The sequence below is a fragment of the Ricinus communis genome, chromosome 5 (genome assembly GCF_019578655.1).
Source record: "Ricinus communis isolate WT05 ecotype wild-type chromosome 5, ASM1957865v1, whole genome shotgun sequence".
NCBI lineage: Eukaryota > Viridiplantae > Streptophyta > Magnoliopsida > Malpighiales > Euphorbiaceae > Ricinus > Ricinus communis.
The window spans coordinates 14,271,536-14,287,318 of NC_063260.1; the positions used below are offsets into that span (position 1 = coordinate 14,271,536).

General features: G+C 33.9%; 2 protein-coding genes across 4 annotated transcripts; both read left to right on the forward strand.

The window, feature by feature from the left end:
• Positions 1–6,433: 6,433 nt before the first annotated feature.
• On the forward strand, positions 6,434–11,720 carry LOC8279641. Of its 3 annotated transcripts, none has more exons than XM_048374842.1 (5): positions 6,434–6,998; positions 8,344–8,577; positions 9,141–9,317; positions 9,741–10,254; positions 10,393–11,720. In XM_048374842.1, the coding sequence occupies exons 2-5, from the start codon at positions 8,467–8,469 to the stop codon at positions 11,583–11,585; spliced, it is 1,995 nt and encodes a 664-aa protein (XP_048230799.1). In that variant the 5' UTR covers positions 6,434–6,998; positions 8,344–8,466; the 3' UTR covers positions 11,586–11,720. The 3 variants fall into 3 exon arrangements, with proteins under 3 accessions (XP_048230799.1, XP_048230800.1, XP_048230801.1); XM_048374843.1 differs by lacking the exon at positions 6,434–6,998 and adding an exon at positions 7,090–7,566; XM_048374844.1 differs by lacking the exon at positions 6,434–6,998 and having other exon boundaries at positions 7,588–8,577.
• Positions 11,721–13,149: 1,429 nt separating this feature from the next.
• LOC8279640 (probable WRKY transcription factor 21) lies at positions 13,150–15,414 on the forward strand. The gene is made up of 3 exons (XM_015725730.3): positions 13,150–14,280; positions 14,374–14,502; positions 15,041–15,414. Exons 1-3 carry the CDS (start codon positions 13,613–13,615, stop codon positions 15,195–15,197), a joined length of 954 nt encoding a protein of 317 aa, XP_015581216.1. The 5' UTR covers positions 13,150–13,612; the 3' UTR covers positions 15,198–15,414.
• Positions 15,415–15,783: the final 369 nt, after the last annotated feature.

Here is a 15,783-nt window from a genome sequence, read left to right on the forward strand (position 1 = left end):
AATATATATGTATTTTTAACAGTTCCATTAGTCCCGGTAGCTATTGCTTTCATGTGAGTATTGAGTCAAGTGAATAACTGTTGAAGATAGTAGACTAAAGAAAGCAGGAAAGGTAGCCTCAGACACTGCACAGGTAGAAAAGCCTGTGCAGGGCTACTCATCATAGGCTACAAGAAAAGGGAGCAACCATCCCTGTGACAGGGAGTGGTCACTTCAACCTTCTCTAAACAGAAAGGGACATTGGACAGAGTTTACAAGGCAACCAGTATAGATTAGGTTACCATTTGTACCTCTTGTATATAAATACTCAATCATCAAACATTGAAATCTCAGAATTCATATATCAAACATATACTCTTCATTGATCACAAAAATTTAACATGGTATCAGAGCAGGATTCAAACCTGTGCAGTATCAATCAAAGCAAATAAAAACCAACCCACAATTCTTTTCAGATTAACTAGTGTAATTTTGAGAGGTAATCAAAATTACTTTGAGTGGTCTAAAACTGTCTACATCGGGCTTAGTGGCATGAGGAAACTAGGGTTCATTACAGGGAATAAACCCAAACCCAAGCCAGACAGGCCAGAAGCCCTGACGGAAGAAGAAGCAGAAAAATTAGAAGAATGGCAGACAATGGACCACACGGTCATGTCTATGCTAACCAATACAATGGAGCCCCAAATTTCCAGGCTATGCATGCTGTTAGAATCATCACAGGCAGTATGGACAAAAATGAAAGATTTATATGGACATCAACAAAACTTTGCACATATATTTAATCTCAAGCAAGAACTCACACATATCACACAAGGGACAAGGAGTGGTTCGGAATATTGCCACTGAAGTCTTAACCCGATGGGAATAACTTCAGAACTACCTTCCTCCTACGACTGACCCACAAGAAATTCAGAGGAGATCAGAACAAGATCTAGTTTACACGTACTTGGGAGGACTGGACCCAAGCTACGAGAGCTTGAGGTCACAGAACCTCCTGTCGACAAAGCTTACAGAATCTAAGTCCGTTAGAAATTCTGAAAGGACGCAAAATAGAATTAGGGCACATCAGAGTTTTTGGATGCATTTGTTATGTTCATGTCAAACGCCATCATAAGTTTGACAAAAGTTCTGTTAAAACCATTTTCTTAGGGTACTCCTCACAAAAAAAAGGGTATAAATGTTATGATCCTTCCACTCACAAGACATATGTATCACGGGATGTCTCCTTTAGTGAAAATGAGTCTTATTATTCTCGTCCTTGTCAGACTCCTTTATTACACACTCATGGGCCACACACTCTTTTATTTTCGCACAACCTTGTTTTGTCTGACAGTAGCCAACAAGACCAAGATGCTCACCCCGAGGGAAACTCAGAACCAACTATCTCCTCAAGCGCAATTCCTTCAGGGGGAGGAAGTGAACACACCAACTTAGAAGATGGATCTGAAGCTACTCAAGAAGAAATTACCTTGAGACGATCCACTCGACAGACTCGTCCTCCTGCAAAACTTCGAGATTATGTGTCTCACAAGATATCGTATCCAATCCAACACTCCATCATATATGATAACATCTCAAGCACATACCAGACCTAACTAAGCAATATTACAGCTCACACCGAACCCACATCCTTCTATGAAGCCAACACCAACCCAAAGTAGTGTGAGGCCATGAAAGAAGAACTTCAAGCCCTAGAAAGAAACCACACATGGGACGTTGTGCCTCTACCACCAAAAAAAAAATCGTAGGGTACAAATGGGTATACAAGATAAAATATAAGAGTGATGAGACAGTTGAAAGGCACAAAGCTAGGTTAGTAGCCAGGGGATTCACTCAAACCTACCGAGTTGATTACCAAGAAACCTTTGCCCCTGTTGCAAAAATGAACATTGCTCGAATTTTATTATCTGTTGCTACTAACCTAGGGTGGAATATTTTCCAAATGGACGTGAAGAATGCCTTCCTTCAAGGTAACTTAGAAGAAGAAGTATACATGACTCTTCCCTCGGGCCATAAATCTACATCAGACTCCTCTCTAGTATGTAAACTAAAAAAGGCTATCTACAGATTGAAACAGTCCCCAAGAGCATGGTATGCCAAATTAAGCCTCTTTCTTTTGAATATTAATTTCAGTAAAAGCACCTCTGATTCCTCTATGTTTGTCAAGCATACACACACATATACTATTGTTATCCTTATATATGTTGATGACATCATAATAACAGGAAATGATGACCAAAAAATTAAAAAAGTCAAGTAAGGTCTAAAAAGGGAATTTGACATCAAAGACTTAGGTCAACTGTCATATTTTCTTGGAATTGAAATGGCCAAATCAGACAAAGGACTATTCTTATCTCAAAGGAGTATGCCCTCGATCTACTAAAGGAGACTGGAAAACTAGGATTCAAGCCAACCAACACTCCAATGGAAACCAGTGTCAGACTTAATTTGGAAGATGGCGAGTCTGTCTCAAACATAGGTCAATATCAGCGTCTGGTAGTGAAGTTAATCTACTTAACCATCACAAGGCATGATATTGCATATGCTATAAGCATGGTAAGCCAATTCATGCACGCACCCCATACCAACCACTCAGAAGCTATCGACAGGATACTTAGGTATCTCAAGGGCACCCCAGGGCAAGGAATCTAGATGAAGAAAAACAACACTGACACCATAGTTGGCTTCTCTGATGCGGATTGGGCAGGGAGCTGTGATAGAAAATCAACCACAGGTTTTTGCACCTTCATATGAGGAAACTTTGTGACTTGGAAAAGTAAGAAATAAAGTGTTGTGGCAAGGTCTAGTGCATAAGCTGAGTATCAAGCCATGCCCTTTACAGCCAGTGAACTTACCTGGATCAAGCAAGTCCTCCAAGACTTAAAAATCGGATGCAATGGACCTATGAAGATGATTTGCGACAATTAGGCAGCTCGTCATATTACATCCGATCCAGTGTTTCATGAACGTACCAAATACATTGAAGTGGACTGCCACTTCATCAGAGAGAAAGTACAATCAAGAGAAATTGAAACACCATTCGTTAAAAGCCAAGATCAGCTGGCCGATATCTTTACAAAAGCTCTCAATAAAAATAGTCACCAAACCATTCTTAACAAGATAGGTTCGATCAACATCTACGAATCCATCTTGAGGGGGAGTATTGAAGACAGTAGACTAAAGAAAGCAGGAAAGGTAGCCTCAGACATTGCACAGGCAGAAAATCTGTGTAAGGCTACTCATCACAGGCTACAGGAAAAGGGAGAAACCATCCCTATGACAGGGAGTGGTCACTTCAACCTTCCATAAACAGAAAGGAACGTTGGACAGAGTTTACAAGGCAACCAGTTTAGATTATGCTACCGTTTGTATCTCTTGTATATAAATACTCAATCATCAAACATTGTAATCTCAGAATTCATATATCAAACATATACTCTTCATTGATCACATAAATTTAACAATTACTCAGGTCAGTTTCTTAAGAGACATACTATACCCAGTAATTAATTTTATAATTTTAGTTCTTATAATAATTTAAGGCCAAAGTTTGCAATAAACTAAAAAGAAAATAAAAGAAAAGAATCATCTAAATTATTTTATAAAAAAAATATAAAACAGTACAAATGAAAAGAATAGTTGTAAAAACCGTATTAATGTAAAAGAAAGGTTACAATAAATATGAAAACAGAAAAAGAAAAAAAAAAGATATAATTTATAAAAAAAAAAAAAAAAAAAAAAAACTGTAGATCGTGTAATTTGCCCTCTTCTTATTGCAGAAATGCAAAAGGTACCCGCAAAAGCCCAAAAGGTACCAGCTTTTATACTTTTGTTTTCAAGACACTTTACTTCTTTGCCTGGAAGGGGACCAAATCCATGGCCCATTTGTTGTCTATCCTCTCTGCCTTATTTTATTTTTGATGAGCCAATTCTTTTCATGAAAATTAAACTCTCTGAATTAGAAATTGCAAATATCTAATTTGCAATGCAAAAAGTTGAAACCTTAAAAAGATATCTCACAATTTCCTTCTTTTGATTTTATAATAAATTATTGTATAACAAATAAAAAATATGAATACATATTTTCTTAGAAGTTGTTTATGCAGTAGAAGAATGAGATCATATACCTAATTTATTGGACCTTAAAATTGTTTCCAGAAAACATCTAAATCCAGGAAAAATCATCCAAAAAGGGTCTCAGTCAAAGTACCAGTTAAGGGGATATCCCTTTGTCTTTTATATTTTTAGTAAAAGATTGGTAGGTCGAAATGCCCCAACAAAATTTATCACTCATAAATTGAATTATTAGTTAAATGATTACAAGTAAAGTCAATGATGATATTTATAATTATTCTACTCCTAAAACAATTTAATTATTGTTTTAAAGTACCAAAATTCTTAAAACAGAATATCCTTTTCTTTTTGTTTGATATAAGGAATTGTAATTTTATAATTAATTATCTCATAATTGAAATGACAAATATGCAATAATAAACATCTTTTTATTTTCTTTTTTATCTTTGTTTTGCCAAAGCAACTTTTGATAATTACAAATGGAAGTATCTATTTGAAAATCTTATAGTGTATGATTAAACAATGAAAAAGGAAAAGGAGAACATCCATCAACTTTACCCTACTTTCCTTCATTCTTTATCCATCAGCTTACTTCTTCTTCTTCTTCTTCTTCTTCTTCTTCTTCTTCCCCTCTTGCATTGAAGGGATTACTCCTCTTGCAATCAACAGTCATGGCAGCAATCATAAACCTGAACTCAATTCAGGATTGGTTTTAGTTTTGGTTCTAACATATATGAGAGGAAGAGTACGTTCAATTGCCATTTCATCCCTTAAGAACTGAGCTCGATCATTTTTCATGAAGAGCTCTTTGTAATTTATTATTTAATTTTATTAAAAAGATATGTCTAAATTCATAATAAATAATTTATAATTAAAATTGTTCGATTACTAAATCGAAACTAAAATAATTTTAATAATAAAATAATTTTTTTATAATTTTATCTATAAATAATATAGTAAACTGACTTAAGAATTATTTTTAAAAAATGCATATTTGAATTAGCATAAAGGAGAAAATAATTATTAATTGCTAAATAATGCATACAACCATTGTAAACTCTTTTTTATCTAATCATTACAGTGCACATGATTAAACTATTTTCCTTTTAGTTTTTAAATTTGAGGTTCTTTTAGAGTATTATTATAGCAATCCATCATTAATTAATATTAATTTAAATAATTTATTTATTTTATATTTCTTTTACTAATATAAATTTTCAATGAATTTAAGTTTTTAATTATTTTTAAAAGTCAAAATTATATAAATAATTCTTATAATTATCAAGTATCATTAATTAAATTTTAAAAATATTATAAATTTTTAATAAACATAAAATAATATATTAATTAAATATTAAAATTAAAATAATATCAATTTTATAAATTTATATAATACTGTACACCCATAGGATTTAAATTTGCCATCAATAAAAAATTTGTTTCAGTCTTTTTTTCTTTTAATGTTTGTGCATATCCTAATTTAACACCTATTTTCTAGGTTCAACTCTCCCTAAATTTAGAATTTTGTTGTCAGATTATTTCAAATCCAAATAATTGTAAATCAAATTTAAATAACTATGTTAAGTTATTTTTCGTCATTAAAGTACAGTATGCTATAGACTATACAATTAAAATAATATTTTTTATTACCTCATCAGAAATAATAAATGAAAATATTAACCAAGACATTCCATGATTCATTGAAATTCAAATTTACACTAATTGATGTCATGAGAAAAGCTCAATTACCAAATAAGTCCTATACTTTACACTTATTTGTAGATTTAATACATAATTTTTATTTTTTCAATATTATCAATCTATTTTGATAATAACGTTAGCTGTCAGTAATCAATCATATTTACTCGGCAATTTAAAAAGAAATTAGATCAGCATTTAAAATAGAAATATAGAATGTGAAATACTTTAAACCCTAAAACAAATCACAAAAAGAAATAATAGGAAGTTGGATTGTAATATCTTCTTCTGAATCCTAATAAAAAATAATTTAATATTAAACAAAAACTTTTGCTGTTACATTATTTATTTATTTATTTAAATGATGTCATTATTAATTATAGATCGATTTTATTATTATTTTTGCTGGAATTACAATTATATTAATAAATTTTAGTTAATAATTTAATGAGAGATTATAATTAAAATTAATATCAAATTAAATTATTATTGAAACTAGTTTCCAAAATTGAAAACAAGTTAAAATATATCATTTATTTAGAAATAATTGAGCCAAGTTTACACTAATTGATCTTATTTTGGCAGCATGAAGGCTAAAAAGTGTATAGCACAAATGCATTAATTATTATTATCATTATATGTAGGGCAATTATATGGGGGGAGGGGACCATGGTGTTTGGAGAAAAGGAAAGGGAGAGAATCAAAGGAGGGACAAAGTAGTAAAATAAGCAAAGAAAAAGGACATATAAAATAACCACCATCGTGCTTTTGCAGTTGAAACTGTCATCAATCTTTAAAGCCTAAATTCTATAACCCATAAAAAAAAAAAATTAATAATAATAATAATAATCATCATCCCACACACACAGCACAAACACAAAACAAGCCACTGAGCTCAGTGTCATATGCATTGCCTAAAGAAAGAGAAAGAGAAAGAAAGAAATAAACTTTCTTGGATGGGTTCTCTTCTTCTTCTTCTTCTTCTTCTTCTTTTCTTCTACATAGTGATCTGATTCCCTTTCTTTTTCTCTCATTTCTTTTTCTTTTATATGCCCCTTCTCTCTCTCTTTCTTTTTGACTTAACTTGTCTTTCTTTTATTATATCCTATACATAAATTATATCATTTGCTTTCCTGTTTCTCTTTCTTCATGTTTATTGTGGGATTTTAAGAAGCACCAACAGATTATATTTTCTGCTTCTCTCTTTCCTGTTTTTGTTTTTCTTGGTAATTTTTCTTTTTCTCTTTCTTTCTTTCCACATTTTTCTTTTTGGGATTTGAGTTTTCTAATCTTGTTTCTTTGTTATTTATAGTTTGTTTTATGTGTGTTTTTTCTATTCTATCTACGTATCTTTTTATCTATGAGCTGGGAGTGGAATTATTATTTCTTTTCTTTTTTATATGATTAAATGTCATTTTTTATGTTATTAGTATTAGAATTTACAATTCTTCATTTCATGCCAAAGAAAACATGTTAAAGATTCCTGTTCGGCTGTTGCTTATCGCGAGGTTCATGGGTTCTTTTATAGTCCTTCTTTTCTTGATGGTCGTTTCCAATATTATTTATCATTTTAGCTTGTATTCATCAATAAATTTCCGAGCTTTGAGAAAATCTCTCTGTATGCTGTAGTTTTTTCTTTTAACCTTGTTATTTATTTTAGCGTTTTGCGAAGATATTTTGGCCAGATTTTCATTTCTGTGGATAGATGGACGTTAATCTTTCGGCCACTGAAGAAAAAGGAAAATGTTAATTTATGCTCCGAGTGAGCAAAAAATTTATCAAAATGCATCAAAGGTTTTACCTTTCAACCAAAACCTTTTAGAATCGAAATTTGTTGACTGCATAAATCCTTTTACACCTTTCTGCTCTTTCCAAAAGTTATATTGCGTGTTAATGGAATTAATGTAGTAGTAATGCTGCATTGTATAAATTGAAACTTTATGCTTGAGATGGTATTAGAATGGAGTCTGTACTTTCTTTCTATAGATTACTTCTTCATTGGTTCTTATTCCCAAATCAGGGGTTAGAGAAGAAACATGTTTTGATCGACTTAAGGGAATCTGAACTTTGTCTTATAGTGAATAGTGATCAAGGAGTTGCCAGAATTGGCAGAGAGATTTTGGATTGGAATCTGATCATGCCTTTAGATACTTTAAGGGGATGTGCTATCAAAGAACTCAGGCCTAATTAAAAAATTAGGAAATGATGTACGTAATTGTTGGGGTCTCAGTTGCAACTAAAATATGGGGTGGTAGAAGGCAGCATATTAAGAACTCAATTATTGAGGAAGTACAAGGAATAGGAGGATGCTGTTCAATATCTCATTCTGTGTCTAAGTAACTTCTAGACCCTTGATTAAGTCTCCCTGAGTGTACATGCTAATTATTTGAATTATATGTTTCCGTTCAGAAATAATCTGCATTATTTTAATGGTTGCCTAATAGAGATGGTACATGGATTTGTCTTTCTTTTTGTGTGCGTGTGTGCGTGTTTTGATACTTTTTGTTGACAATTTATGTCTTATATTAATTGGTTTCGGAAGTATAATTTCTGCCACCTTTTCATTACTAGCAATATTTGGAAGCTGTCCAGAAATGGAGTATCAACTACAGGAGGATTCCTCATGAAACTGAACTGTCTTTGAGGTTGCAAGATGTGATATAATTCGATGTACTTCGATTCTGCAAGGTGAAAATGATGATGCAAGGAGATTTTGATCTGATTCCAGTGCAAAGATATACAGGTTCAGTTAAACAAGTTTTGAAGCAGACAATGCTTGATCAGGATGTTATGTTTAGGAATCAGGTATCATCTCACCTTGGCATACAATGTTAGCTAGATTTGATGTCATGTAATTCCTTTGAGTGGGTGCTGAATCCTTGGGGCCTCTTTTCTACTATGTCTTACCTGAATACTTCTTTTCTCCTTTTTCCTATTTTTACTTTTTTGATGCATGGGAATGGTGAAGAGCTACATAATAGGGGTAGCTCTTGCCTTCTCTCACAAACCGCGATCTCACCAGGAGGACTCAAATCAACTCCTGATGGAGATCGCAAGCCTTTACTACTGAGGTGTTCCCTTGGTACATAGCTTATCAGTATACTTGTTACTTTTCTTGACTTAAAGTATGCTTGTTGGTTAGGTTCACTAAGTATGCCACTTGTCTAGGGTGAACCATGAGACATAAATGTGGAATAGAAGTTATACTAACGTGAAAACCATAACTTATCTTTTGTCTTCTCAACCTATCTTGTTTATTACTAAAGTTTCTTGAGGTCCATAAACTCCATTGCTTCTGCATGATACAAATATCACTAATGATGGATCTTTGTTGTAAATACTTATTTATGGTAATTGATTTTGCTTAGGTACATGAACTCCATCGGCTATACAGAGTTCAACAATCGATGATGAAGGATTTTGGCTGGGAAGAGTGCAGTTACAAGTTATGGAATCCAAAACTTCAATCATCTCTACTTCCTCTCACAAATCCTACAAGACATGAATCACCGGCGAAACAGACCAGAATCTCCTTGACTTCTAAGGTAAATGCAGGACCACACTTGAAAATGCTATTTAGAGTGATCCTTCCTTCTAGAGAGGAGGGGGTTTGGATGGCTTTTGTCAATCAATAATTATTGATTTGTTTTTTTCTTTTTGCAATTCTGTGACAAGAAATTAACTTTTTCTGTACGTGCCATGTAAAATTCTGCTCAAGAACATCCATTAGAACTTGGCAATATTGTTAACAGAGACTTGATAACGACTTAATATTTGAAGCTCTTCGCTTTTATGTAAATAGTACTGAACCTTTTTTCCTTGAGAGATAATGTCATTGTAGATGGTCAAGGAACAGTCAGACACATTATATTATCATATCTACCCTTCATTGATGACTTAGATAAATAGCATAAGAATCACAATGCTATGTCCTTTTTGTGGTTTAATGAGCTAAGCTTGTCTTTCAGGTGGACTCAACATCTTTTGTAGGACAGAAGTTCTTAAAGGATTGCCAAGGTTGCAGTCCGCTTAACCTTCGACTTTCTGCGGATGAATTCATTAATCTCATTGAGGAAGATCTTCCAAAGAAAGGGAACACTCAGAATTGTTTTGAGGGTCCTATAGACTATAAGCTTCCTCTTTCTGAAGGTAACTCTTCAAATGCAGAGGAATTGAAGCTTTCCCTTAGACTTGGAGGGGATACTAGAAGAATAGCAGGTACAGGGAGGACTTATTTCACTAATAGAACTTTCTACTGTTCTCAAAATGTTATTGATTTGGAAGAATCAGATGAGAGGATATCAAATGGATATGCAAAACATGAAACTGTTTCCATAGAGAAGCATGACTTTCAAGGTTCTGGCTTCCCTGATCCAATCATTTCAACCAGTATGAAGAAAGGTCTATTTCATGAGACGACAGAAAGTAGCTCTTTTCAAGAATATAGTGAATGTTGTCAAGAGCAGACCTCTTCCAGTGCAGGTGTCTTTCAAATCGTCTGTGCAGAACTAGTTACATTTATATAGAGTTGAATGTGTGCTTTCTGGATTTTGCTCTTCAGCAATTTGAGCATATGTTTAGCTACTATGATTTAGCTTCTTTTATTGGTCTTTTATGCAGGAACTAAGGGGTCCCTTAATGATGCTCCATCTGATGATCTTTTCTCTAAAATGCAAACTTTTGCTTCATATAAAGGAGGGCAATTAGACCTTAACAAAGCTCATCTTGATGACTCATCTTGTTGCTCAGATGATCATATGTTTGCATATCCTTCAAGAGCAAGCTCAGATGGTGGCTCTAATGGATTTATTGGTGGCATGCAGGATGGAACTTGCCCATCCGTGTTTCAGAAAAAAGATATTGATGAGTTCTCCAATGAAGCTTCTGACATGATTAAAGAACATAACCATGTACACCTTGCTCATGTGGATTTCAACAGAAAAAATATGAGCACAGACCCCATGATTAGGTCCCCAGCAATCATTTCAGAAGACCTTGGTTGCTGCAGTGGCGAATTAAAAAATAACATTGTTGAGCTGAAGTCTAAACTTTCTGGTGAAGTGAGCAGTGAGAAGAGTGAAGTAGAGAGTGTGACTCTTTCATGTACTGATCTAAGTCAAAATGCATTTCAATATGAGCATGGAAAGTCTCCTGCTTCTTGCAAGTCTTGCTGCATCTCTGATAATGATTCGAGCAGTGCAAAGACAGCAAATTCTGGCATCATGAATCAGTATTTGAAAACTCGGTTAGAATCTCAAGTTGCTGATGTTTTGGCTGATGAGCATGAGCAAAGAACTTTAGATGGCAGTAACTTAAAAGATGACTGCTACAACAAGGAAGAAGAGTCAGGTAAAGTTGATATTTTGATCCAAGAAGCAGCTGAATCGCTCATCCGTATATACACAGAGCAATCAGCTTGCAATCAGGAGATGGAAAATGAGAGAAAGGTGCAGCCACTATGTTCCTTTGATTCTTTCGAGTTAATTGCTATGAATCTAACAGAAAGTAATGTGGATGACGATTCAGTTTCATCAAAGCCATTTGAGATAAGTGACATGGAGGCAAAGGAATTTGGACTTAGGTTGAGACGCGGAAGGAGAATGAAAGATTTTCAGAGGGAAATATTGCCTAGTCTTACATCTCTTTCTAGACCCGAAATTCTTGAAGATATAAACATTATGGAGGGAGTTTTAAGATCAAGAGAGTACCGAAAAATGAGAGCCAAGATGGCAGTTCATGGGGAGGACTGGTCAGCACCAGTAAGAAGTAGAAGGTCGAGACTTAGTTATGCCGGAAGAAGAAATTATTCATGAAAATTTAATTAGAAAGTTGATATAAGCATTTAACTGAAAGTAGAAAATCCATTCTGGTTCTGTATACCATTATTGCAAATATTGATTGGTCTTTGATAACATTTTAGAAATTATAATATCAATTGTTTTCAGTAACCTTACCTGATTTTAACCTGGCAACTTTTGTCATTAATATTTTTGTGGTTTAACCATTCAATCGGTAAATGTCTTGGTGTTTTTCCAGTTAGAGTTATCAGGTTTCAGGTAGCACTTGTCCTGCCATGACCTTTCAGGCCAAATGAAAATGTTACAATAAAATGATGCTTTAGTGTTTCAAATAGATGGAGATAGCAGATTTGCGTCCATGAGAAGCAATTCAAAGAAGGCTTTTTCACTTTTGATAGATGTTTCATTGTTAGAGCTATTTCTAGATCTGTGGCAACTTTTTCTGCATTAACTTTAAGACAATTCACAAATCTTGAGACCATAAACTCATTTTAAAAGCATATTATGATCTTCTAGTTGTCAGAAAACCAATCTGTTTCTCTGTTTTGATTCTGTAGCAGATTTACTTAGCGTATCAAGTTGGTATATTGTGTTGCTGAATAGTAAAATACACATATATCTAGGCCTGCCCGGAACTGCAGCCTGCACGACAGGAACAAGGGATCATATTGGTGGTCCATATACCAGTATTTTTATGAAGCCACATTGTAAATCTCAATTTCAACTTTGCTTCTCTCTACAAAACCATGACTGTATAACAGAGAAAATAGGCATAAATTAAAGTGGCTGCAAGTTCTTCCTTGCCCAAACTATAAGAATCCATTGTCTTAAATGGTCCAGCTTAGCAAAGCAACACATGAAATCCATTTAAATATAAACTAGAGTTACTTGATTTTATGCACTCATTTTTGTTGAAGGCCAGTATTGCATGTCATATAGCAAATTCTTTTCTAATAAAATTCAGTATTCAACATCAAAGATCAGATGATGCTTGACTTAAAATCTGGTCTACCTTTCAAGTATCTTAGTGCTGGTATGATCCTAGATGTCTAAGTTCACACCACAAATTGTAGGTAAGATAGTTTCTTTGACAGATATACTCCTATGAAGTCCTTTTTTTACTATGATAAATGGAGAAAAAATAATAATTAAGAATTTCAATGGGAAGAGTGGAGGCAAAGCCACTAAAAGCCACCCTTTAGGAACAAGCATGCTTCAATCATGAATCCAAAAAGGATAAATGGCAATGGTCCAAGTTCTTGAGTGAAAGAAACTGCTTACAAAATGCTTGGTTGGTTTGTTGGCTAGTTATAGTGGATTAGATTCATAGGCAAGTGGAGATTGATATGCCACATGCATCCAAAATCTCTTCACTTAAATCTTTGAATCTTTTTGTGTCATCTTATGAATATGTACTGCATGACCCCACAATCCACATATAATGGGGGTAATAATAATAAATATCAAAAGTGGAAGGGATTTTACCATTTCTTTTTCTTAATATATGCACATTTTGTTTATAATTGGTGTTGTATTTTTATTAAAAACTACTTCACTTTGCCATCACTGTGAAATTATAATTCGTTAGACATGCACTTTTTTGAATCGATTGTTTCCCTTTTTACAAAAGTATTAGTTTTGTTGAATCATTTTATTATTAAAACACTTAAACCCTGCAAATTTTGAGCATGATTTGAATAAAATAACCTTAGTTTCTACTCCACCATTTTCTGTCTTCTTCAATTTTCTTTTCACCTTCTCTCATTTTTCTCTTTTTCTTTGGATATTGTTTAATGCTTGTTTTACGATTATTTCAACTGTCTATTTTGTATCCGAAGCTGCCATTGATTATCTAGGCATCTTCTTGGATTTGATCAGCTCACTTAGTTGCTTCTGACTCAGCTTATATTGTCAGAAACATGATCATTCATGGCTGTCTAGTTCACTTCTTTTAACTACTTATAGCTTTAATTTGCCTTCCTATAAGGCCTTTATTTATAAGGATCACGAAGGAAGCATCAGCTTCAGGTGTATGTGTTTCAATGGCCCCCAGAGGGGATTTCAAAGTTCATGAAGTTGCACAAAGTAGTTTCAGGCAAGCTCATTTTCTCTTCACTTGCATTTCTGATAAAAATCAAAAGAGAAGCATTCAAGAAGTGAGCCTGATAGCTCAAGGTGCAGTAAATGAATTCAGAAATCTACTTACTCTTCTTGATGGATCAACACAATCTGATCATCCTAAGAGAATAAAGAAAGGTCCTTTGCCACTTTCCAGTGTCAAGATAAACCCTGTCGAATTGATGGATAGTCCCAATTCTATGCCTTTGATCATGAGTTCTTCAGGGTGCAATATTAGGCAGTTTTTCCCCCTTCAGACTATTCAATCAGCCGGTTCAGTAGCCCCCACAAATAGTTTCAACTTGTATGTGCAAAAACACAAGACTAAAACCAATACTGATTTCAGAAACAGTCTGGTCATGAATTCATCAAACCCCTCCCCATTAAAGCCGATAAGAACATCTTTTTTAAGCTTGGATGATAGAAGTGGTAAGAGCAAGAGATCAGTTGGTTATTCATCATCTGAAATTATGGCATCTAGAGATGATTTTACTATGCATAGTTCAAAGTGTAAGAGTGAGATTAAGAGTGAAGAGACAAATAGTACCAAGTGTCTTGCCTCAACTGGAGGATGTCACTGTTCAAAGAGAAGGTAAATTCTCATATAATTTGGCATGGAAATGTTTGGTTTAGATATTAATGGTAGTTCTAATGTAATCTTCCTTAAATTATGTGTGATTTATAGGAAAATGAGAATCAAGAAAATAATTCAAGTTCCTGCTACTTCAAGTGGTAAATTAGCAGACATACCTCCAGACGATTACACTTGGAGGAAATATGGACAGAAACCCATTAAAGGATCTCCTTATCCTAGGTATGTCTGTATTTTTCTTTAATTTTTTTAAATGAATTGGTGTCTGTTTGATCACTAAAATGCTTTGATATTTGCCACTTCTCTTGGCAAGGCACAAGGTGTTTAATTCTACTTATTTTCTTTGGTAGGCTGTGGGATGGGCTTAGGAAAATAAATTAAAAACAAAAGGTAACAAGAGGCAACTGCAATTTAATAGAATAGCCATAGGATAGATTCACCATTGGACAGTCAACTGGTCCAAAGTCTAGTCTCTGACCTCATCAAGAAGCCAGCAGTTTTAGTTCCTGACATCCCCAAACATCCCTCAAACCGATCTAACCGAGTTTAAACTGGAACAATCCTAAAAGAGGATGTCAAAACTTTACTATTAGCCTGTCCTCTTAGAGGCACCAGTAAACATGTTAGACATGGGTGTTATCTTCACTCGGACCATCCTTTAGAATAACAGTTCAAGTTGCGGGTTCTTAAGGTGCCCCATATTTGGTTTCAGTCAATTCTGGGTGCTGACATGTTTATCTTTGATAATTTGTTCGCGAAGGAGCTATTACAAATGCAGTAGCATGAGAGGCTGCCCTGCAAGGAAGCATGTCGAACGATGTCTGCAAGATCCGGCTATGTTAGTCGTCACCTATGAAGGAGACCATTCTCACTCCAAAATTCCGCTCCAATCACCCAACATTCTTATTCAGGTTTAACTAAAGCAAAGCAAGTTCCAGTTTCCTTGGTAACAAGCCTGTGTTGGTGTATTATTTTCTTGTGTTTATAAGACATGTATGCTTCTCTGGTTTATATAATTGGAACTTCAACTTCAGTAACAGATTTCTACATCTGTTACGTGTATATTCGCTCTTTTGAGAGTATCTTAATGATGTTTTAGATTATGGAATCTGAACACGAAAATGTAATCCCTAACTTCCTGTGTTACAAATTAAGACATGTTAATAAGCTTGTCAGAAATAGGGATGAAAGGCCTCGGCCGACAGATATCTTCATGCTAATTTCAGCAGATGATCTACAATTCCTCAACCAGTAATTTTTCCACTAGTGCTGTGCTTCCATAATCACCAATGCACTCTAGCTCTTTGTTTTTTTCTTTTTATTTATCATAACACAATATAAAATAATGAATAGATATAAACAAATTTACCAATAAAGCCTTACCTATTATTCAATAAAAAAATTACTATTAAATAAATTTATCGTTTATAGTTTTTTATTTAAATAAGTTTATCGTTATAGTTTATTATTAATTATTACTAATAATTTATTAGCTAATGGGAA